Genomic DNA, 24,881 nt, shown 5'->3' with positions numbered 1-24,881 from the left:
CGAGCTCGAGCGGAATGTACAGAACGGTGCGGGTTGCATTTGTATCAGCTGATATATAACGGGTGGATCAGGCAAAGGCAACGCTCAGCCCTGCGCTGTGTAGAGAGACAGAGAGAAAGAGAAATAGAGAGAAACAGAATTTCGCGGGCTCGATACGTTACTCGGACACGTAGCCAATATTAATCCGTGGCGGTCGCAATAATTGCCACCGCTTTTTATATATATCGGACACGATTGCCCCCTCGAGCAATCGGATCGCGCGGGACAAACGGCAGCATACGGGTTGAGTCACCGCCTCCGCTAAATGATAAGAAAATACGCTGTTCAATCACGAGCTTGTCAGGTTCAACGGGTTTCCGTGACGCGCCTCGCAAAACGTTCCCCGGCAAATTGAATTTCTCGAGGCGCTTCGCGACGAATCGCCCGAGCTCGAACACGCGAGGAAACGAAACGCGGGCGAACGACTTAGCCGATTCCAGCCGAGCCAGCGTAGGTAGCTCTTCTAGACCGATAGAACGATGTAACTTATAAGTCGTTCGCGGGATTTTGACAAATCGTCCGAGACCGACCAGTTCCCGATTTTCTCTCCTTTTTTTTTTTTTTTTCTTCTTCCGTTCCTCCTTTTTTTCCCCCAACGTCCCGTCACTTCGTTCCTTCTTTCCCAGCCGCCTTCCCAGTGCCGGTGCACTAAATCCTCGTGCCACGCCGCGCGAAAAACTTTTTCCCCACCGAAGTTGGGAGTTTTCCCGGGGTTTATCGGCGCGGTGCGGGTAGTTTTTACTTGGCAACTCTTTTTTCCTCCTCGCTCTCTCCTTCTCTCCTTCCTCCCTATGCAATCCGATCCCCTTTTCATTCCTTTCCCCGTTCTAGCCCGGTGTGATTCCCTCGCTCGTCTTTACGTGGATCGGATAAAACCCAACGGCCACGCAAATCAAGCGTAATGAGCGGCTGCGTCGCATTGCTCGCCCGATCGGCCGAGAGAGAGAGAGCTTCGCGATCGATACGATATCGCGAGTGGAAGTTCCTCGCGTACAACGATAAGGTTTAGCCAGTTACGTTAATCCGATAGCTTATCAATTGCTTCATTAATATCCTATCTATAACTTGAAATAATAACCTAGACCTCGTATTCGTATCTTGCAGCGCTATGCGACCGAATCTTCGATCGGAGATATCGAAGATGTCGAATTTTATGCGAGACGAATAGAATTCATGCTTAATGATAAACGAACAATACATTTTTAACACGTTTGATTTTTCGCTCTGATTCACAGAGCACTATTTTTATAAATATGTGCTATTAATTAAAGAGTGTTATAGATAATAATAATCTAGAGTCAAAAGCGTTTTCTATAAAAAGCCTCGGTAAAATTCTACGTCGAGGCAATTTCTATACGAGATCGCAGAAGATCGCAATATATTTACGTTGAAACGTTAAAAGGTGCATTGTGGCGTTTCAGTAACACGAGACTGAACTTTGTTGACGAGACAAATGGAAAAGCACGAGCTACATCGAATGAAAAAGAATTGTACTCACTGACTAAGGTGAGGAAGGGCATACTGTGCTGCAGAAAATGGGGCGGGCTGCATGCTTCTTCCGGTCTAGATACTGCACTTCCCGTCTGCAGCTCGATCACGTGGCCGTCTCTTCGGTAGAATGTCATGCACATAAAACCGCTCCGACTGGAAAAAGGAAGAGCGCGAAATTTTATAAAGGTCGGAGAGAGGGACATATTCCATCGTTTTAATCGCATTCGTTATTATTCGAATAGGTACGCGATGTATGCTGAAATTCTCATTTTCATTCTCATTATTACAGAATATTATAGAGAATTATAGCGATATTATCGCGATATTTTTTATGGTTGTAATTCAACTCTACAACGCACATATTTTGTAGATTAAAAGTTAATAATTTATATAGAAATATTTATAAATGTATAAGCTCTATAAAACGCGCACTCTTTATATTTTTTTTAAAAATGAATTCCTCGATAATACTGAGCGTATAAAATAGTGTCGTATAAACAAGATGGAAAGACGATCTTACCAGCCGACAGTGAAATGCGCTACCAACATCGTCATCGTCATAGTCTGCGCGCCGTTCGACTGCTTTATGCTGTTGCAGAGGATTTTCACGTCCTGATCATCTGGTCCGGGCACGTATTGTGAGTCCATAGACCCGCTCTCGAAACTCGAGGAAGTCGCGTTTGGCCGAGCAACGTGCAAAGAGGCGTTTCGCGTATGAAACGTGTAAGATCTGCCGAGGTCCAGAGTATGCCAAGTCAGTCCGCCACTAGAGTGTCCGGTCAGCCAATTCGGGAATCGACATTCGCCCGGAGACGAGACTAAAATCAGAAACACACACACCGTATGTGTAATTAACGATGCACTGTTGCATCTAATTAAAAGTGGGAAACACTCATCATATCGCATTTTAAAGTTACATTCTTCTCAAGCGAGCAGAACAGAGAAACTATGGCTCCTTATCTTTGAAATATTTTGATATAAAACGCTTCTATTGTTCTCGATAAAATCGAGTATATGGGAAGAAATCAATTCTATTAGGATCGAATATATCTATCTACAATATTTTTATTAGCGTTTTATTGAGAAGATATTATTCTTCTATACTTAAACGTGTGAATTGTTTAGATGAGAAAAATTGCAATTAGATTTTTCTCGTTAGTTAATTGACGATCGAGTTTTCGATTTCTCTTTCTCTTTATAAAACGAATAATTCTTCGTAAGTAATTCTAATAATAAGGTCACCGTTACGCGTCTCACCGCGAGTATATACGAGTTTGTTGGTCGTAAATGCCGCAGAATCGACGATAGCAACATATATAGCGGTTACGGCGTACCGGCCGGGTGATACGATACTCAAAAATTCCACGGCTGTCCACCGTAAAGTCCTTCATATCGCGCGAAATGACAGTCGATAAAGCGACGACCTCGATACTCGATAGCGAGACAGAATCGCAAAATACTCGCCCCCGAATGCAGCCAATCCCCGGTCTCTCTCTCCCGGCCCTTTTCCCTTCCGTTTCGCTTTCATCCCTTTCGCGCACGTTGCGCGATGCACTATGCGACCGATGCACTCCCCCGAGTCATGCCGGTTCGCCGGGGCGTTCCACTTCCGGTCGCGGCATGTAAAATCGGAGCATCAGGAGAGAGAGCATCGGTTCGATCCGGCCTCGAGTGTTATATCCACGGCAAGAGGATACGGTCGAGGGACGGAAGGTCGACCGAACGGGTTAACCGAGCGCGCGCGGCCGGTTTTATGGCACATAAAAGGCATCGTTGTACGCCGCGTGGCAAAAAGAATGAAAATAATTCAACTATCCGCCCCGATAAGTTCGTACAACGTGATACAAATTCCGCTATCGTAAAAGTCGAACGGAATCTTTTCACTCCTGTCCCTAAAGGGACGCAGGAACAATGACTTCTTTTTTGTCACGTTACATGAAAATTAATTAGATCGACTGACATACGGTTACCAGTCACTATATGTATATGTAAACTTGCGCTGATTTGATCTCTATTTTTTATTTTATTCATTGATGTTCGTTGATTGGTCTGTATTTTCTTTTTTCATCAAATATGAATTATTATCTTGCATGCAATTTATTTCTTTATTTAGCAAACGTATGTGTATGACGTGAGGTAAAATTTTCAAACAAAACTGCGTAAAAAAAAACACACAAAGGTTGTACGCGTATTACGCGTAATATTGCGCGTACTGGTGACCTATATCTTTGATGAAACGGCATCATTTAAATTTCCATTAAATGATTTATACTACAAACACAAATTGCATATTGCACTGTTCCAATTTCGTTCTTTTTACATTAATTATATACAGATAAAATATAAACGTCGCTTTGACAACGTAATACAGCGAAATTTGTGACGTAATAATAATGTCCTACATTCGCGTTATTATTTCTGCGTTCTAAAAGTTTTTTTTTTTTTTTTCATAGTGACGTTATCCGTTTTCGCATTTTCGGCTAACTCGTTTTTTCCACAAAATCGCGAGAGTGGTATTTCAATTTCACGATTTTCATATCGAACGTGCCATCTCGACCGATCGTTTAGTCTACAGTCGTAATTGTTTAAAAGGCCACGTCGCGGCGATATTAAAATACGCGCCATCGGCTGTTAAAATCATTTAATACTGTTTTTTCGAAAATTAAGTTTCTAAAATTGGCACACTGCTATATAATACGTCGGTGTTTCGCATATATCGTTGGATGAATTTAACTGCTTCGAGTCAAACTATTGCACAATTTTGAGAAAATTACAAGTAATTGTAATGCAGATAATGCGACGGTAATTCGGTGAAATACGCGTGATGTCATGATTATGAATTTATATAGGAATTAATAATTGAGTGGACATATATATGCGTACGCACGTGCAGAGAATTATGTCGATTCCGACATGTGCGCGAATATTACATTTATTACTGGCAATCGTGTTTGACAAACGTTCGACGTTTGTATTATCCGTAATATTCTTTTGCAGATGTAACCAAATTGGGTTAAAGCGATTCGGTTGCGTTGATAATCCGAGATAGAATAGAAACGCGGATATAAATTGCATAATCGTAAAACCGAATGGATAACACGTGTCGTTCGATTTGCTCCCCTGACCTTTTCGGAATTTTTTACCCGGTTAACATTTTTCGTAAACTTCTATACTCATTTCCCTATTAACGATTTTTTTTATTTATATAGGTTTCTTAAAAATCTATACTCCAATCTATTTCAAAAAATGGCGAGAGAATATCACGCATATTTGGTTTCTCGTTATTGTTTTCCCATTTTCCCTTCTATTTTTTCTTCCAGTATTTCCATCTTGTATAATTAACCTACAATGTGACTGTAAAATTATATAGATTTTTCAATATCTGCCTAATTGTCTAATTTGCCTGATATCTCAACGATTATTATTTTTTTTAATTGTTAATTGTTGATAAAAAAATGACAGAATCAGTATATAGGTATATATTTACGATTCTCTTTAATTTGCTGTAAAACTTCGAGTATCGAGAAAGCTTTGTAAAATCGATAGGATTATTTTCTCTCCATAACAGTTCGAAATAAGTGATGAAAAGAGTTCGGACGCGTTACTATTGTCGCTTATCGAACGGATAATCACTGAAATCGGGCGCACGGCTGACCAATGCTACTTTCTATCCCTGATTAATCGCCAGACTCGGAAAAAATCACTTTCTCATTATTATTGCATATGTACATTATATTGCATGTACATATGTATATTATTGCAAATGTACATTATATTGTTGTTCTCGAAATTTTACGGTCGAGTAATTTGGTGCAATTTGTCCTTCGGTTCGCCCAACTGTTTGACTCGCCCACCAACTGTGCGCTCCGAGCGAGTATCTCGCGATGCAGAGTTTCGCAGTTTTCCCCAGATATTTACTCTGGTGAGGTAGATGCCGAGCTAATTGAACAAACTTTGGATCTCGACTACGAGGCTGCGGTTAATAGGGGCTCGCGCGAGTGTCGGAAGATGAGGGCATGATATACCCATCTACGCGAATTGAAAAAGTGGGACAAAAGGAAACACTAGGCTAAGGTCCAAGGGATAAAGCGGGAGAGAGGAAAAGGTTTGACGTTAATACATTCTTCCGCGTCTTCTCTTCCGCCTTTACTTCGCGCTTTTTCCTAGAACGCGGATTGTAATATTAACGACGACGAAAGCCTTACAACAAGCATCCTCCACAAGACTTGTCTCTCTCTCTCTCTATGTGTCTCCAGGTTCCTAAGAGACCCTTCTCCCTTCATTCCCCTCGATCGTTCGCTCTTCTTCTTTTCTTCGACGAGTTTTATGCGCGTGTCGGTGACTCCCACTCGACTTAAAACGATTTGCCGAAGAAAGTGGCAATTGGAGAGACGCGCGATGAGCGTGCTGCAAAGAGGAGAGGGAAGAAGGGGGAGGACGAATGCGCCGGAGGAGAAGATCGTGAAAATCCACCGGAGTGAAATCCGTTAACGAAGTTTGTCGTAAAACTGTGCAGAGCAAGATACGGGTTTGCAAACTCGAGAGACGGTACGCGGCAGTAAGAGACAGAGACGTCAAGCTTCAGAGGGGAGGTGGAGAGAAGGAGAAGGAAGATTAAGATGGAAGAAAGAGAATGCGAGCGCGCGAGAAAAGTCGTGTAAATATTCCCTTCTTATTCGCGTGGAGCGAAGTCGGCGATACATTCGATTAACGCGTTCGTCGGCGAAGAGTGGCAGTTTTGTCTCACCAGAAAACAATTTGTTCCGAGCACACACACATAAGTAAGTCCGAAGAGAGCAATGAAAAAATTCATTTTGCGATTTATCGTCACCGGCTTGTACTTTATCTTTGCGAACATCCTTTTATCACGCCACGTAAATTTTATTATGCAAATAATAACATTAATAACGTTATCATTTCTTACAACAATTTTATTCGCAAATATTTAAATAAAAAACTCTATTGATAAAGTAATAAAATATTAATCGCACGCAATGTATAAAACTCTTACAGTTTGATGTTTGAAATCGGGGAAAAGAAAAACAAAAAGTTTTATATCATATAACATCATGTATATATGAGTGTTTTGACAAAATTATTTAACAAATCTCGCTCGAATGAGTCATATTATACTCGCATATAATATGTAATATAATGTACATATGCAATAATAATGAGAAAGTGACTTTTTCCGAGGCGATTAATCAGGAATAGAAAGTAGCACTGGTCAGCCGATTTCAGTGATTATCCGCCCGATATAAGCGACAATAGTAACGCGTCCGAACTCTTTTCATCCGTGCACGCTTTTATTCCTCGTTCGAATAATTTCGATAAATATCGCGATAATAACATTAATAAATGTTATCATTTCTTACAATTTTTTTAAAAATTTTATTTACAAATATTTAAATAATAAATTCTATTGATAAAGTAATAAAATATTATTCGCACACGACGAGCTATGTAAATCTAGCACCCGACTTTTAAAAATTAATTTTTTTAAACGGAAAATGATAGCAGTTTGTAGTTGTTTGTAGTAACAATAATTTCGTTTGTAGTTTTATCAATTAATAAATAAAAAAAATTTTTTAAATGACTCGCACCCGACATTGAGATATCGCAAATCCGCTTGCGCAGTCTTCTTTAGAATCGTTTGTAGTTGTTTGTAGTGATTTTCCTCTCGTTTGTAGTTAAGCGGTTCAAAAGTTATAAACAATTGTTTATTCGTCCAAGAGTAAATTTGTTAATTTTAAAGATATCGCAAATCCGCTTGCGCAGTCTTCTTTAGAATCGTTTGTAATTGTTTTTAGTGATTTTCCTTTTGTTTGTAGTTTGGCGGTTCAAAAGTTATAAACAAATTTGTTTATAACTTTTGAACCGCCAAACTACAAACAAAAGGAAAATTACTAAAAACAATTACAAACGATTCTAAAGAAGACTGCGCAAGCGAATTTAAAAAATCTTACAAATCGACAAAGTTAGCTTTTGGACGAATAAACAATTGTTTATAACTTTTGAACCGCTCAATTACAAACGAAAGGAAGATCACTACAAACAACTACAAACAACTACAAACGATTCTAAAGAAGACTGCGCAAGCGGATTTGCGATATCTCAATGTCGGGTGCGAGTCATTAAAAATATTTTTTTTATTTATTAATTGTTAAAACTACAAACAAAATTATTTAACAAATCTCGCTCGAATGAGTCATATTATACTCGCATATAATATGCAATATAATTTACATATGCAATAATAATGAGAAAGTGATTTTTTCCGAGTCTGGCGATTAATCAGGGATAGAAGTAGCACTGGTCAGCCGATTTCAGTGATTATCCGCCCGATATAAGCGACAATAGTAACATGTTCGAACTCTTTTCATCCCTGCACGCTTTCATTACTCGTTCGAATAATTTCGACAAATATCGCGATAATAGCATTAATAATGTTATCATTTCTTACAACAATTTTTTTTAAATTTTATTTACAAATATTTAAATAATAAATTCTATTGATAAAGTAAGAAAATATTATTTGCACACGACGAGCTGTGAACCTAGCACCCGACTTTTAAAAAATTAATTTTTTAAGACGGAAAATGATAGCATTTTGTTTGTAGTTGTTTGTAATAACAATAATTTCGATTGTAGTTTTATCAATTAATAAATAAAAAAAATTTTTTAAATGACTCGCACCCGACATTGAGATATCGTTTGTAGTTGTTTGTAGTGATTTTCTTTTCGTTTGTAATTGAGCGGTTCAAAAGTTATAAACAATTGTTTATTCGTCCAAGAGTAAATTTGTTAATTTTAAAGATATCGCAAATCCGCTTGCGCAGTCTTCTTTAGAATCGTTTGTTTATAACTTTTGAACCGCCAAACTACAAACAAAAGGAAAATTACTAAAAACAATTACAAACGATTCTAAAGAAGACTGCGCAAGCGAATTTAAAAAATCTTACAAATCGACAAAGTTAGCTTTTGGACGAATAAACAATTGTTTATAACTTTTGAACCGCTCAATTACAAACGAAAGGAAAATCACTACAAACAACTACAAACAACTACAAACGATTCTAAAGAAGACTGCGCAAGCGGATTTGCGATATCTCAATGTCGGGTGCGAGTCATTAAAAATATTTTTTTTATTTATTAATTGTTAAAACTACAAACAAAATTATTTAACAAATCTCGCTCGAATGAGTCATATTATACTCGCATATAAAATATGCAATATAATGTACATATACAATAATAATGAGAAAGTGATTTCTTCCGAGTCTGGCGATTAATCAGGGAAAGAAAGTAGCACTGGTCAGCCGATTTCAGTGATTATCCGTCCGATATAAGCGACAATAGTAACGCGTCCGAACTCTTTTCATCCGTGCACGCTTTTATTCCTCGTTCGAATAATTTCGACGAATATCGCGATAATAGATTAATAATGTTATCATTTCTTACAATTTTTTTTACAAAAGATATTTAAATAATAAACTCTATTCATAAAGTAATAAAATATTATTCGCACGCGACGTATAAAACTCTTTCAGTTTGATGTTTGAAATCGGGGAAAAAAAAACAGAAAGTTTTATATCATATAACATCATGTATATGTATATGAGCGTTTCGACAAAATTATTTAACAAATCTTGCTCGAATGAGTCATATTATAGGTACACGCATATAAAAATATGCAATATAATGTACATATGCAATAATAATGAGAAAGTGATTATTTCCGAATCTGGCGATTAATCAGGGATAGAAAGTAGCATTGGTCAGCCGTGCGCCCGATTTCAGTGATTATCCGTCCGATATAAGCGACAATAGTAACGCGTCCTAACTCTTTCCATCCCTGCACGCTTTTATTCCTCGTGCGAATAATATCGGAGAATATCGCGATAAGGGTTCGTACGTCAGGGTCATTCATTACACCGAATACTTATCGTGATCCTTTCCGGATCCGAACGGTGAAATTACAGAAAGGAAAAACGCGAGATATTTACGACTATCAGTGTATACATTTCGGATCAAAAAGATTTCGGAACGCCGCCGCGAGGATAGCGCGCGAGATGTTGTTTAATCCAACGTTATTTATCCTCCGGTGCAAGCTGAAAAGTACACGTTTCTGAAAATCACGGGGTAAAACGCACGCGGCCCGAAACGGTAGAAGGTGGGTTACTTACGATCGACGTGGCTCCATAGCGCTCCGATTAAAGTCCGCTTTCATTGCTCGGAGAATTTCATATCTTTCCTTTCGCAATGATATTTATCAAGCGTAATGCGCGAGCGTGAAGCCCCGGTAATTATATATGAATCCATTAACGGAGAGCGAAATGGGATTGCGAGCCGCGAGATGAAAAGCGAGTAAGACGGAAATGCGCACGCGGTGCAAAAGGGAGAGAAAGTAGGGAAAGCCCCTTTCCTCTTCCCTCTCTTCCCTTCATTTCCCCGTCACTCTTTTGCCAGACGTCGTGCAAACACGCTCTTCTTATTCATGAAATAAAAAAAAAAAAAAAAAAGAAACCCCGCGTACGCTGATTAGCAATTCTTTAAAGTATACATTCACATTACCGCTACCGCATGACGCGCTCGTAGAGTTTTAGCTCGTAGCATTTTGTGTCAGCTATAATTTAATAATTGTTAAGTGTGCGGATGTACGTGCATTTTGCCGGCATTCCACTTAAGATGTTTTCCATCGCGGAGCGCGGAAACGCGCGTTATACAAACAGCATCAGAAATGTAACATCGTTCGCGGACAAAAGCTGCGCGTCGTCTGCTCGTGTACGGGTCGTAAAAAAATTTCAAAAATCCGGCTAGCTAGAAAATAACGATAAATTGAAACGTCCGCGGCCCGATGGGAATCCTCGTCAAGCACGTATTTACACTGTAATAATTAAAATCCACGAGAGCGGTGCAAATGAAAAAATTTTAACGATGATGAATCGTACAACTGGAGATGGGAGACACGATCCCGCTGATACGATTTATTACCACGCGATATCTCATGATAATTAAACATTTTTTAACTGCCATAACTTTTCCACCCGCTAAAAATATCTATCTATCTTGCGCCACGTGAAATCTTCGAATACGCGGCTATAATTATTCAGCAGCGATCGGAATTTAACATATAATGATACTTTATATATTCATCATCTGTTATTGATTCATGCCTGATTTCATCGACGTGTCGAAAAAGCGGATAAAACTTGTAATATCTTTTTTTTTTTTTTACCGACGTATCTCAGCGTGACATAATTTGCTAAATTACATTTATCTTTAACAAGACAAACAACGAATTAAATAAAAAAAATAACCTACACCAGACAACGATAATATTAAATTAATTTGGAATGAATCAACTAAGTAAATGACAACTTTTATTTTACACATCGAACTCGAACATTTTTCGATTTGATCGGATCATGTCAGAACAAATCGGGTTAATGTCTAAATTACGTAAAAAAAATCCATTATAAATAATTGTCCTAGAATTTATAAATTAAAAAAGATGAATTTTACACCGTGGAAGCTACAGAAGTAACTCAACGATCACGTTGTAGAGGAATAATGTGGCTAAATATGTCATCGCGTTACGAATTAAAACAGATAGATATACAGACACATTATCGGACTCACCTTTCCTCAATGTCATCGTCCGGGAGCCCTCCATGGGACTGAACAGACCGTTGCACGTGGCGTCGCCGCTCTGTGCCACCCGGTATACCTCGGCCGAGCCCTCGGGCACCGGTCCGCCCGACAGGGCAACCTCATGATCCATGGCGCCCATGCCCATGGCGGCCCTGTTCAGGTTACCCTGCACCGTCTGGCCGGCCTTCTCGTACACGAAGCATCGGTATCGATCCTCGTTGCTGGACGCGTGGCCGTGGTGCAAGCGGCCGACCAAGTAACGGCTGCTGCCCTCCTTCCAGGTGGCCAGGCATTCCAGCTCTTCCACTGAAACACGCGAAAAAAATATGTCCATCTTGAAATCATTGAGACAACAAGTCTCGATTGAGCGTCAGCTTCGCAAAACAGTTCATAGCAAAATTGTCTAAGTGACAAGATGAATTTCAAATGCATTTTTAGCCCGATGTTCTATAATATATTAGAACATTGTGCAATTTAGACATTTTGCCGATTATATACATCGTATAATAAAATTAAATCTTGAAATATATTATTTTCAATTCTAGAGAGAGAGATGTATACTTATATTATAAATATTGATTATAAAGAAATCCAATATATAATGAAAAATATACATTATTATTTTAAAATTTATTCAATAGCAGATATTTGTAGCATAAATAAAATTTAATGAAAGAATTCAAATAATTCTTTTGTTTTTATTTATAAATAATAACCAAATTAATTTTTTAAATAAAAATTATATACAATACATATAATAAATTATATGTCATGTATTATATGGGAAATGCATTGTCGGCCCTTACATGGTTCAAAGTTCAGTAGACGAGCTACTTTCCGTCTACGGATTGCTAGATAATTTAAGATTAATTTTTTCTTATTAATTATTCAAGTATAGCCAGGATTCTTGAAACAACTGTTGTACGAACTTTCTAATGTTTCTTAAATCCTCTGTGAAAGTGCAGGGGTGATATTGACAAAGTCTTTGCATGCAAAACTAACAGACTGTCAACGGCACTCAACTGGCATTAAGAGCGTTTAAATCTGTACATCGTGTGCTCTTAAAGCGTGCGCGCGGGCGCAGAAAGCGTGAGTCTAGCGTGTAAAGCATTTGAAACTTCGAAAGCGCATTTAGCGTTTCGAAGCGTGTTACAAGATAATGGTGAAGCACGGTTGCGGCCTGACACTGCGCGCTCCTATGTTTAAACTGTCTGGAGCAACAAAATTAAATGAATTTGAGTTTGACGCTCGGAGCGCTAAACGTGCTTTCCAAGTTTCAGGCGTTTTACATGCTAGACTCGCTTTCAGCGCCGCGGCCGTAGCTTTAGCTCGATATACATCTCAAAGTTTTATTCTGCGAGAACGACTCTCTCTTGTTCTCTCTCTCTCTCTCTTTGCACGGGGTGAATCCCCCGCTAGACAAAGAATTGATGGGAAAGCTCTTAATGATGTTCACTTAACAGTTGTATATTGTTTGCGCCAGTGTGATTCTCTCGAGGGTCTCTTCAAAATGTATATTTTAGCTCTTTAAATCCTACGGGAATTTTTTAACATCCATGGTTATCGATAGAAAATCGAGTGATATCATCGCGTTTTCGATTCGCATCGTAATTGCTTTTATTGCTTTTATCGCTCCTATTCGTTTCTCGTTGGGAAAAATAAATTTCACCACTCATAATATCAATAATAAGTTAAAGTTAATACAAATTTTGCGGAAATTTTTACAAATGAGAAAAAAATTTGTCCGACTTGCTACTTTCGGATTCGCAAATAGTAACATTTGTCGCTGCGATAGCGGTAAGATGTAAGTTGGTAAGAGCTTGATAGTGTTGACATAATACAATACCTCGCGGCTCCAAGCTTAATGCTCGATTTGCGGCAGCGACTCTCTTTTGGCCATTATCAACTATTCGTAAAAGCACCGCCATCGTGAGAGAGGATTTCGATAGCACTCCTGGAAGCGCTATTGAAGAAACGGGCCAATGCAAACGTACGAGAAAAAGCGTGGCGGACAAAAAAAGACGAGAGAGATACGTGCGGGCGGTAGCGAATTCGTCCTGCAGCGATCGCAGACGGATGGACGACCGCTATGTGATTTCCGCGCGAAAAACGCAACCGCGATTACTGACCATTGCCCGCAGGCCGTACTTCGATATCCATTTTCGCTTCGCTGCTGGATTTTTATTCGCCGCGTGCAATTTTAATGAAAACACATCTACCGGGTTCATGATAATCGATAGGCGAGTGGACGCAAGAGATACATCACATTCCCATAAGAGTTGAATAATCACTATAGATAAATATAGCAGGCACTCATTATCATACGCGTCAACTAATCTTGACGCTGCGATATAATAAATTCATCACATTATAAAAAAAAAACACTTTTCTCAAAAATATTAAATTATGTGTGTTGGAGTTCTTTCATTAATAATAATTCTTTAAATTATCAAAAATGATTTATCTTATTTATCTAGTTTATTTCTTCGAATCATTTTCGTATAATCAAAAACTTGTTAAAATTGTTCTCTAAAACAAGGGTGTCGGAAATGATAGAAACCGATTAAAAAATTTGATAGCAATCAAACATGTAATCTTTTAAACGCATTTTACACTTGAAAAGATAAAAAGCAGAATGTATGAGTTAAAAACAAGTAAAAGATTCAATTTATATCGGTTAAATTCTGCTGATGCTTACAATTGCTGGCTTTGATATTTTAGCTTGATTATGTGCTGTGTTCGCTGTAATAAGAGTATACATATCGAAATACGTACCTACAGCAAAGAGAACGTGACTTTGACAAAATTCAAATAAGATTTTATCTTTATATATTTGCTCTCTTTATATTCTCGATACCAGAGATATAGAATCTATCGAGGATGTTAAAATTGCTAAAAAAGAAAGAATAATTGTTTCTTCGGAAGAAGAGAGATTCGAGGAAAAAACAATTATGTTAAAAGAAAAATTAAATTTTCAAAGAACGATATCTCTCTACTTTTGCTTCGATATACGAATAATAATAACATCTCTATTTTGTAAATTTTTAAAAGTATTCCCCGCAAAGTCGTGCCATGTTATGCAGCGTAATATGCGATAAATAAATTTTAAAAATTGGTCTCGATATAAGAGTGCTTTTTTCCTAGATCTTGAGAATTTTTCCTTTGTACGCGACACATATATGGGGTGGGAAAGAGCTTTGATACACAAATTCCCGTTAAGAAAACGTTGACCTAAAAAAATTCGTCAAAGGATCGGCGGTTGAAAGACATCCGATAGATCCGGAGCATGTTAGGTTCCAAAGATATCACCGGACGTTTATTCGCCGCAAAAATGTTTCGCGCGCAGCGTCCGCCGGTCCGGCGTCGTAAGGACGCTTCCCAGAGCGCTCCTTAAAGCGCCATTGGGAGAGAGACCTCTCTTCCGTTCATCCCTTCACCCGGACATTCAACGACGGACGGAAAGGGAGGAAGACGGATGAACGTAGAAGAGAAGAAGAAGCGAGGAAAGCGACCTGACGACGATGGGCGAGCGATCGACTACTCGCTCGACGAGAGAACGAGAGCTCGGAGAGGAGATTTCCGCGTGAAAAACGATACCGGGATTCTCTCTCCTCTCCGGGCTCTCGCCGCTTTCCAGAGATCCTCCAGCTTCCACGGCGACGAGACCGACAATTATCGGGTTCGGTACCAAACTCTCAAGGCGTGGCCGGAAAGAACGCGCAAAGAGCGAGCGATATTATCGTCCGTAAGTTCGCTTCGCCACTTTGGCCCTCATTCTCTATCTCTCTCTTTCTTTCATCTTCCTTTCGTTTCTTAGTTTTCCCTCTCTGTGTGAGATCTAGTGCCTCGGAATAGAAGTAGTCGAAGCATGATCCTGAAGGCGCGTATCTAAATCACATCTCTCGCGAGAGCGCGCAAAAGTCCGCTTTTCTCTTTCTCTTTTTTGGGGGGGGGACGACTCTTTCTTACGACTCGCTCTTTTACCGCCACCGCGAGTGCGAGCTACGCCTTTTTATCTTCTCCTTCAACCACCCTCGGAGTCGGTTTTTTGATCTCCGAGTAATTTGAGAGAGGTGCCGCTTGTGAAAAAAAGCCCTATATTCCTCTGGACTTTACTCCAGGTGCTTTCCCTCTGTGCTCCTTCCCTCGCCCTCGTTTTTCTCCGCATCGCTCGTCACCGTCAAAGCGTCCGGCGAAGACTGCGATTTTTCGCTTTTTTGGACGCGAACGCGATTCTCGCGCGAGTGAACCAACATTGAAAGGAAAATAGATAAATTAATTATAACAAATAATATATATTATTTGTAAGCTCCTCGGTTCTCTCTCTTTTTGTTAAAAAAAATCGAGATTATTAATTCTTAAATTTCAAAATTGTTTTTAAACGACAGAATAAAATACTTTTGACAATAATACTTTTGATAATAATTTTGTTGAATAATTTTCGAAAATTAAAAGCTTCGAATAATTATGTCGCGTTTCTCTTCACATTTATTTCTTTGTTTTTTAAATCATCGGTTTGGACAGAGAGTTAAAATATTAAAATATTAATTAAAATATTATGAGAGTTAAAATATTAAAATATTAATTAAAATATTATGTGTCACGTGAAATTCAGAAACGCTAGTCGGGCGGTTAGAAAAAATCCGATTCTCTACGCTTACATCGAATTAGGGAAATATTTAAAAACGCGGATTTCGTCTATTCTATGGTGCGTTCACTGATAACGATACATCATGCTGTACCGGTAAATCGGTTTCTCAACAGGTTGTTGAAGCAGGGGAAATGGAAGGCATTGACGATGTCTCCTTTCTCGCGTAAATGGTAGGATTCAGGATGAAAGGACCGCAATACCTGTGCGCCGATTTAATTCTGAAAAATCTGCCGCCTGACCAACTCGCAACTGCTTTTTTTTTCTCCGCAAAGTGCTCGTTAAAGGCTACGATTCGCCGGTTAGATTTCGCCCGAAATCGCTTCCATTTTGATGAGTGTTTGAAAACGGGGGGACCAAAGCGCATCGAAAATAAATCCGATCAAACGCGACGAGAAAAATGAAGAAAATGCAGGTACATAAAGCCGCACGCTAGTCTGGTTCTTTCATTCACATCGTTCGCTATTTATACGGCGTGTATAGACTTTTATAATCCGTCGTGTTATCAAAAAATATATGTACAGGTATATTGCAAAATTATAGAAAAAGACTCAGAAAAATTGCTGCATTAAATTTATTTTTTATTTTTTATTTTTTTGGGGGGAATTCATTCATTTGGAATTCTGTTTCTTTCGTGAGGCAGTCGCACGAGAAGCACATTTAATAATTTTATATTACAGAGAGAAAAATATTTGATATTTCATAATTTCGTGATAAAACATGAAACTGTATCTATAATCACAATATAACCAAACAAAATGATACATATGTATATGTATGTAAATTTTTTAACATGTTGGATTTTCTTTGAAACATAGTGTATGTACAAATGTAAATTATTTTGTAAAGAACATCAAGAACTTTGCAAATATTTCCATTCGCAGTAATTTAAATATCCAAATATAACGCGAGCACAAAAGTAACGTCACTAATTTTCAATGTAAATCATTGAAAGGATATATTCGTGAAATGAATATTCTATTCTGTTATATCCTCCATCGTTTGCTAGTCGTCCTAATAGCAGAATCGATAGAATTGATGAATATTTAGACATTGCCCACACATTTTGCAACGTAACTTGCTATAATTGACAACGCTACGATAGCTTCGAAGTGGACTATATCGGCGCGCAGCATCGATTATATATTATATACCATAATATATTAAATCGAACGCACGTCAGTCAAAAATAGATATATATAAATCTGATATATTGACTACAAATTTAATCTCTCCTGCGCCGCGCTATTAAATGCGAATCCATCGAGTAACAAGTGTTTAATTGAAGCGCGCAAGATATGCAAACTGATGAGGCGATCAGCAATCTATCGCCCAAGTGACTGCTCGCGCGAGAGACCAATCACGCTAATAAGCTCCGCTACTCAAACTAAACTGCGCCAATTAATCATCGCGACTAGGCTTTTATAAACGAAGATTTTACTCCGACTGCCCCGTCGAGGTTCTCTTACGAGTATTTTATCTAAATTTATGTAACAGAAAATGAGAATGCTATGAACTATGCTATAATAATATGAAAATACAGAATATTCGACACAAAACGCGGCTAAAATTTCGTTGCGCAACACTCATTACATTATTATAAATTATGTAAAATACCGTATCGTTATATCAAAGAGCTTATAGATTATAAAAGGAAAGTATTAACATAATTTGTGTAATAATATGATTACACGCATCATATTTACATAATGTGTAATACAACGAATGTTTCAAAGTAACATTTTTGTAAAATGAACATGTTATTATATAATATACATATATTATATAATATAACATGTTATATGATAAATTAGAATTTTATATAAAAATTTTATAAAAAACGTTACATGTTCAATTTACTCACATGTTCAATAGTATGCCAGTGTAAAATTCATTCATAAAAAAATAGAAAGACTTTTAATCTTTAACACTTTTATCTTTATCGAGTATATAATGAAAAAAACTATTGGTAGCGCAATTTTTGTTAAAGTAAAAAATGTGCGCTAGATTTATCAAAGAACGCATAGCTAAAAGGGAGTGTATGATGAGAGAAAGAGAAAGAGAGGGTAGAGGAAAAAAAGCCTAGACATTCTGTACTGGCTCTTTTTTGCATCGTGGATTTCCGAGATTCAACGGTGCTTTGTAATTTGAAATTTATGCAACTACTATACATTTATCTACTTTTTTTTATAAACTATCAATGAACATAATGCATCGTGAATTCTCGAGAAGCATGTTTTTAATTAAACGCTATTTAAATGTTACGATTTAGAGATTGCTCTATTTTTGCATCTCTATTTAGCTTATTGCGAGACTCCATACACGTAGACAGAGCTGGTTCTCTTATAGAACACAGATGAATAATTTTTGGTAAACAAATAATATTTTACCTGCACTCTCCGAAGCGGGCACGTCGGGACAGGCCTGGTACTTGAAGAGCAGTCTGCTGTCATCTGTACAAGTGTCGACGTTGCTCGGCGGATTCGAGCACGTACCATGACCTCGGTTGTACGAGAAGGTCATGGGTCCGCGAAAAGGACACGCTACGGGGGGCGCCTCCTCGCGAAACATAGAATACAGTAACGCATCGCCCGTAATGTACGAGCATAGGGACGCCAGAGAATTCCTACCGTGGCAAAAAGCTGGAAGAAAAAATTAAATTATTAAAATCAAATAATCGCGTTTTATATGATACGTACATTCTATATTAATAATATACATATGTAGATCTTATTCTCCATTATCTTCATGAATTCGCGACACACATTTTCCGAGAGAAACATATCCATTATTCGGAAACGTGACATTGCATATTAAAAGCGTAGCGAAAACGATATGAGAGAAATGCATTAATATGATAGACAGAACCGGGAGGTAATTTATGTATTATATAAACGAGAGATACGTTTAAATATGTTTAACAAATTTATTTGAAACGCGTTAAGTACAGACACAATATAAGTCATAATTTCCCGTTGCGAGAGACAGAAACCCCGATTTATGAAAGTATTTAATGTGAAATTTACTTTACAGCATCTTTTTATGGTTTTATGAACAGAAAGACAAATAATTTTATTTTACGAGAAAGAAATTTATATGCACTTAAACTAATATATTTAAAACATTTATTCTTATTTGATTTATATAAGCCGTATTTGGGGGCAAATCTATGATATGTATTGTCACAAGATTCGTTCAAAAGATGATTAGAGGTCTTGTAACATCGCGGAAACTTCAATTTTCCGGAACGCAATATCGCCGTTATCGGATTTCGTATCGCTGATGATAACGTATCACTCGTACAACGTAAAGTGAATGAAAGCCTCTACAAGCCGTCCTATTACTTGGTTCACTTCGCTCTCGGAAAAAGTTCCGCGGCAGCAAATCTTTCGCTACGACGCGTATCATTTTTCGAACGAGCCAACGATAATCGCAGTTACATCTCTTTTTACGGGGCTCTCTCCCAGAGGAATCACGACGTTAATAAAAATTTTGCTGGGTAACGAAAAGTTCTTATATCGTCGGCGACGTCGGGGAAGGAGAAGAAAAGGGAGGGATTGAAGTAGTCGCAGCAGGCATTGGCGAAAGAGAGAAAGAAGGTCGAGTTGGACGATGACGAATCTTTCTGAGTAGCAAGTTCATACTCGCGGTGGAAGTTTAACCGAGGATATTTCCCTCGATTTCTTTCCCCGCGCCGCGGAAAAGTGGCGGAGACTCAGCGGCAAAAGACTTCACTTCGCAAAGAGACTTAACTTTTCTGAACGCAGGTGTTACCCGCGGCCAGCGAAAAATCAACCAAAAGACTTCTGTCTTTAGTCTACCTCTTTATTGGCGGCACCCGAGCTCCTTCGGAGCGCTTAAAGCTTCTCTTTTAATTCGAATACTTTTAACGTCCGCGTAGACTAGCTCCTTGATACGCGTTTCTTGACAATTGTTTAAAATTGTAAGTAATGCGATAGAAAAATTCAGATATACGCCAATTTTTATTTTTTTTTATATCTAATTTAAAAAACTAAAACAACCCAAGCGCGCGCCATTCTTCGGTTTTGTAATAAAAAAAAATTATATTTAAAAAAAATAATATAAAGTTTATTTAAACTCGATTAATATTTTTTTACAGAAATCAGTTGATTAAAGCGTTAATTTACTAATGAAATTTTAGAATAAAAATATGTTATAGAAATTAAAATAGTAATATGTTGTAAATAATATGTAATATCTTATTTTCGATTAATATTTTTTGACAGAAATCAGCTGATAACTGTCAAAAATATTAATCGAGTTTAAAGTATTATAACACATTATTTAAAACATATTATATTCTTTTAATTTTTATAACATATTTAAAAAATTAAATAGCAAATTAACGCTTAAATCAGCTGATTTCTGTCAAAAAATATTAATAAAGCAAAACTAATTAAATATTCTAACTTACATATTTATATTGTGTATGTTGTAATTTGCTAATTAAATTTTAAAATAATAATATGGTAAAAGTTATAAAATAGTAATATGTTGTAAATAATATGTTATAATACCTTATTCTCGATTAATATTTTTTCTTTCTAAAATTATCTTTTCGAACGAATCTCCTTCGAGTGTGTTTTAATTATAAATATTATATAAGTCTGTATATAGTATCGCGTATATAGTATCATGTTTATAGTATCGCGCGCGCGCGCGCTATTAGAGTGAAGTTGCCGATGTTAGTAGAATAGCGGCCATTACCGAAACGCCGCGAGTATCAGGCAGTTCGAGCTGTGTCCCGCTGTGATTAATTAGTAAGCATAATCGTTAGAAACGATTTCTAACCTTTGTATTGTAATATTTATCAATCGCATATCATAATTTCAACGTTAATATGTAGTCGTAATTGTTCGAAACGCATATTTCGCGAAAAATTCGATGCAAAATCTCTTGCCAACATAACCCAATTGTTTTCGCGCGCACGAATGTATTGCATGGATATATTTATCATTAATTCTAGTTTACATATATGGTTTATGTACATTTATATTGTGTACGTTATAATGCGAAATAATAAGATTATTCTAATACATGTATGTATTTTATTTGTTACAGGTAGCATTGCGATACACGCGTCATGTCGGGAGAGCGGTGTAAAGTTTCGCGTGTCGGGAGTGCCGTGTAAAGTGTCGGGCGATCGTAATTATTTAAATTTTCGCGAGTGTCATGAGTGCTACCATGGACTAAGAAAGGAGGAGGAGGCCCGGGGAGGCATCGGGCGACAGTGGGGCAACTGTGAGGTATGCAATATGAAAACATGTTTTCTAAACTATTATGAGATATTCGACACACATATGTGTATATACATAATTTGAATATTTTGTTTTCAGATCAATGTGTGCTGTGTACTACAACTCTGCTATTGTACGTGTCGGTGAGTGAGAAATTGTTTATTTTGTAACATTTCTATAGCGGTAATATGAAGGTGTATATAATATGTTCAAAATATTAAAATAGTAACATTTTAAATAATATGTTATATAATATCTTATTCGCGATTAATATTTTTTGACAAAAATCAGCTGATAATTGTCAAAAATATTAGTCGAATTTAAAATATTATAACATCTCTTTCTAAAAAAGGCATGTTAAGTCGATTCTCGTAAGTATTGTTGCATCTTTTCCGCGATGTTGATTGACTGTTTTGATTCACATTGTGCGTTATATTCGTAGCATCGAAAGGCTGTCGCGAGGGTTAGTAATTTAACAGTTTGTTCAAAATAAAATAAAATAAAATAATGTTTTAAATAATATGTTATAATACTTTAAACTCAATTAATATTTTTTACAGTTATCAGCTGATTTCTGTCAAAAAATATTAATATCGCGGATAAGGTATATTATAACATATTATTTACAATATATTATTATTTTAATATTTTTAACATATTATTTTAAAATTTAATTAGCAAATTAACGCTTTAATCAGCTAATTTCTGTCAAAAATATTAATAAAGCGTTAATTTGCTAATTAAATTTAAAAATAATAATGTTAAAAATATTAAAATAGTAATATGTTGTAAATAATATGTTACAATATTTTATCCGCGAATAATATTTTTTGACAGAAATCAGCTGATAACTGTCAAAAATATTAATCGAGTTTAAAGTATTATAAATTATAACATATTATTTAAAACTAATATTATTTTATTTAATTTTATTTTGAACAAACTGTTAAACTGCTAACCCTCGCGATGAGAGCCTCTCGATGCTACAAACATAACGCACAACGCAAATCTTGACAGCCAATGCGCATCGAGAAAAAGCGACAACAATAAATTTCGATACATGTGAGTATCGACTTTACATATCTTTTTTAGAAAAGGATACTTAAAGTATTTATTAAACAAATAAAAATAAAATTAAAAGAAAGACATACGTAACAGTAATTTTTCAGAAGAATGTTGAGATATAGAGGAATTTTCTTCAGTAATATCAAAGTATATAAATTGCTTTTTGATTTATATTCTAAAATATACATAATAAATTTATAATTAATAAAAAAAATTAGATATTTTTTCTTCTTATTTTTTTTTATGTAAGCTCATTCAACATTATTTTTGTATCACATTTATTCAATGGGAAAAATTCCACCGACACGTACAGCGTAGACACGCCAAAGTTTTCAGACTGCTTAGCCCCCGTATGAGAGCGCAAAATTCGCGTTTCCTTAATAAAGTATACGTCATCTGCGGAAATATTGCATTCGCGCGTTCGACGTCGATTTCGCTCGTTCGTACTTTGACGTTTTCGCAACCGGGTTGCGCGGGATTCGCGCACTGGGAGGACAGACTACGAGAGAGCGCATTCGCGCTCTCGGGGCTCTTCCCATTTTTCCCGACGACAAACTGTGCTCACAACGAAGGCAGTCTGCGAGCGGCGTGACACTATGCAGATTAAAGCCCGATAAAACGACGAGAGAGGAGAGAAGAAAAACGGCGGACTTTGACAAATCGTCGAAAAATGCCGACGCGAGACGTAGGAGGCGGATCCAGCGCGGACGCTGTCGCGCACTTTTTCCGCTCGTACATGTTGACCTGCGCTTTTTTCTTTCTCTCTTTCCCCTCTGCCCGAGAGTCGGATGCAGTAGTAGTCCTCCTCCACCTCCTATCGTATCCGCCAGGCGAAACTTCCAACTACTTCTTGGTGCTCGTATCGTCGCGGTCTCTCGATAATCGATAAAATTGCCGAGGAAAAATATATTTCTAATCGTCAATTTAAAAAAAAAATTAATTGCATAAATTAAAATTTTATGATAATTTCTAAGGTAATTACAATTCGCGACATCGTGTAATGTCATCGAAAATTATTAACCGAAAACAAACGCACAGTATATGCTAAATTCACGACAAAATTTTGTTAGAAATTATCATGTTTCGCTCGGGTGAATGTATTAACAAGACAGTTGGAAAATGAATATCTGTAGAAGATTGAGTGACGCATTCTCCATCTCCTTTATATAATAAACGAGACTGGTAAATCGCGGGACGGAATTAGAGGGAAACCATTTTCTAACATCGCGTCCATCATTACTCTCGCGACGGACGTACAAGATCGTTAAATTCTACGTTTGAGAAATAATTTGAGGCGCAACGACTCACTCTAGGCATTCTCTCTTTCTTCCTCTCCTCCCTTTCGTCATCATGCCGAGCTTTTAATTAACGATCGGTATTCTAATGAACGGACGGCTTTTCGAGGAGATCGTTATTGATCCCGCGAAATAACAACGACGCCGAAAGCAGCGCTACGTGCTTTGCGAATAATTGTTTTTACTACTTTTTCGTACTTACTCTCCTTGTATTGAAGAACGTTGGGGTGCTTCTCGTGAATGACGACGCAGCGATAGCATGATTTCCTGAAACAAAAAGACAAAGTACTCTACATTAAATCGCGTTCTTCGTGCTGTAATCGAGAATGTTTTACTCTACTACTACTCTGGCGTTAAACAGCTGAAGTGAGACTTGAATGATATATTTTTAAAACGCAATTATTGAAATAAAAAAAACCTATCTCAATTCTTCGTTAATAATATTTTTCAAGACTAAATAAGAAAAAATAGTTATTACAGTTAGGAAAAATCTTTATGTAATTATTATTAATCATATAATCACATATGTAGATATTCACATTTCGAGTGAATGTTATTCTTTTCAGCAGATAATTCTAACATTAGCATCATTGGAAATCTTTATTTCTTTTTCTTGTCATTTCCTTTTAATAAAGTTAAATAATTTAAAAATATCGTAATCAATATATTAACTTTATTTTACTATAAATTAACTTAAATTTTCCTTACTGTCTCGCGGCCCGTTTTATCTCTCCTTTTTTTATCTCGCTTGATATATCGGTATATCGATCAAATATTTTATATATAGATGAGTCTGAAATCTTTAGAAAAATATAAAGAAACAGCTCGTATGACAGGCGAAATAGAAACTCTGCTTTTGTCAAAGCTTTGTTAAATTCATTTCTATAACCTTGTGTTCTTCTCGTTTTTTTGTGAAGAAAGATTGCATTTCTAACCGTTTCGCCGATTGCATCGTAACTCGTTTCACGGATCGCATATCACAATTCTGTCTTTCATAGATAAGTGCCTATTTTTACTATAAACGAAAGATTTAAACTATTTGAAGACAGATTTATCTTTTTTATATATTATTTGCAACAAATTCCTTGTAAAAGAAACTAGAAAAGTTTACAGTCATATGCTTTTGAAACGATACCGCCAATTCTGCGGAATTGAATAAACCGCTAGTCGAGATAAAAAAAGGATCCGGGTTATTCGGTTGAACGATATCACTATATTAGCTTTAGTAACTAAGGCTTTGATCGGTTGGATACATGTATTCTATACATGTTATCTGTGAATCCTACTGTGTATAACTCCATAGAAAATTTTCAGAGTAAAAATTGTCTCGCTACAATATTGCTTGCGAGATACGCTCAAAAAGATTGAAATAAATATGACAGATACATGTAATGCGATAGATAACTTCATTATGATATCTGAAAGAACCAA

At 36.9% G+C, this 24,881-nt stretch overlaps 2 protein-coding genes across 3 annotated transcripts in view; one reads left to right on the top strand and one right to left on the bottom strand.

Moving 5' to 3' along the window:
* The window catches only part of LOC145938120 (uncharacterized), a 245,478-nt gene that overhangs the window by 34,514 nt on the left and 186,083 nt on the right, over positions 1-24,881 (top strand). Inside the window, exons 5-6 of the mRNA XM_083041524.1 lie at positions 20,915-21,099; positions 21,190-21,233. Coding sequence (XP_082897650.1) covers positions 20,915-21,099; positions 21,190-21,233 — 229 coding nt within the window. The remainder of the gene's footprint in view (positions 1-20,914; positions 21,100-21,189; positions 21,234-24,881) is intronic.
* Positions 1-24,881, bottom strand: part of LOC145938119 (uncharacterized) — a 252,577-nt gene that overhangs the window by 50,573 nt on the left and 177,123 nt on the right. For both annotated transcript variants that reach the window (XM_083041522.1, XM_083041523.1), the window contains exons 6-10: positions 23,653-23,717; positions 18,223-18,474; positions 11,173-11,490; positions 2,051-2,348; positions 1,538-1,683 (exon numbers count right to left, since the gene is read on the bottom strand). In XM_083041522.1, the coding sequence (XP_082897648.1) occupies positions 1,538-1,683; positions 2,051-2,348; positions 11,173-11,490; positions 18,223-18,474; positions 23,653-23,717 (1,079 nt within the window). The remainder of the gene's footprint in view (positions 1-1,537; positions 1,684-2,050; positions 2,349-11,172; positions 11,491-18,222; positions 18,475-23,652; positions 23,718-24,881) is intronic.

The sequence above is a fragment of the Prenolepis imparis genome, unplaced genomic scaffold (genome assembly GCF_030444845.1).
Source record: "Prenolepis imparis isolate NDT839.2.m4 unplaced genomic scaffold, iyPreImpa1.0 SCAF_7, whole genome shotgun sequence".
Taxonomy (NCBI): domain Eukaryota; kingdom Metazoa; phylum Arthropoda; class Insecta; order Hymenoptera; family Formicidae; genus Prenolepis; species Prenolepis imparis.
This window is presented reverse-complemented; position numbering and strand designations above follow the sequence as displayed.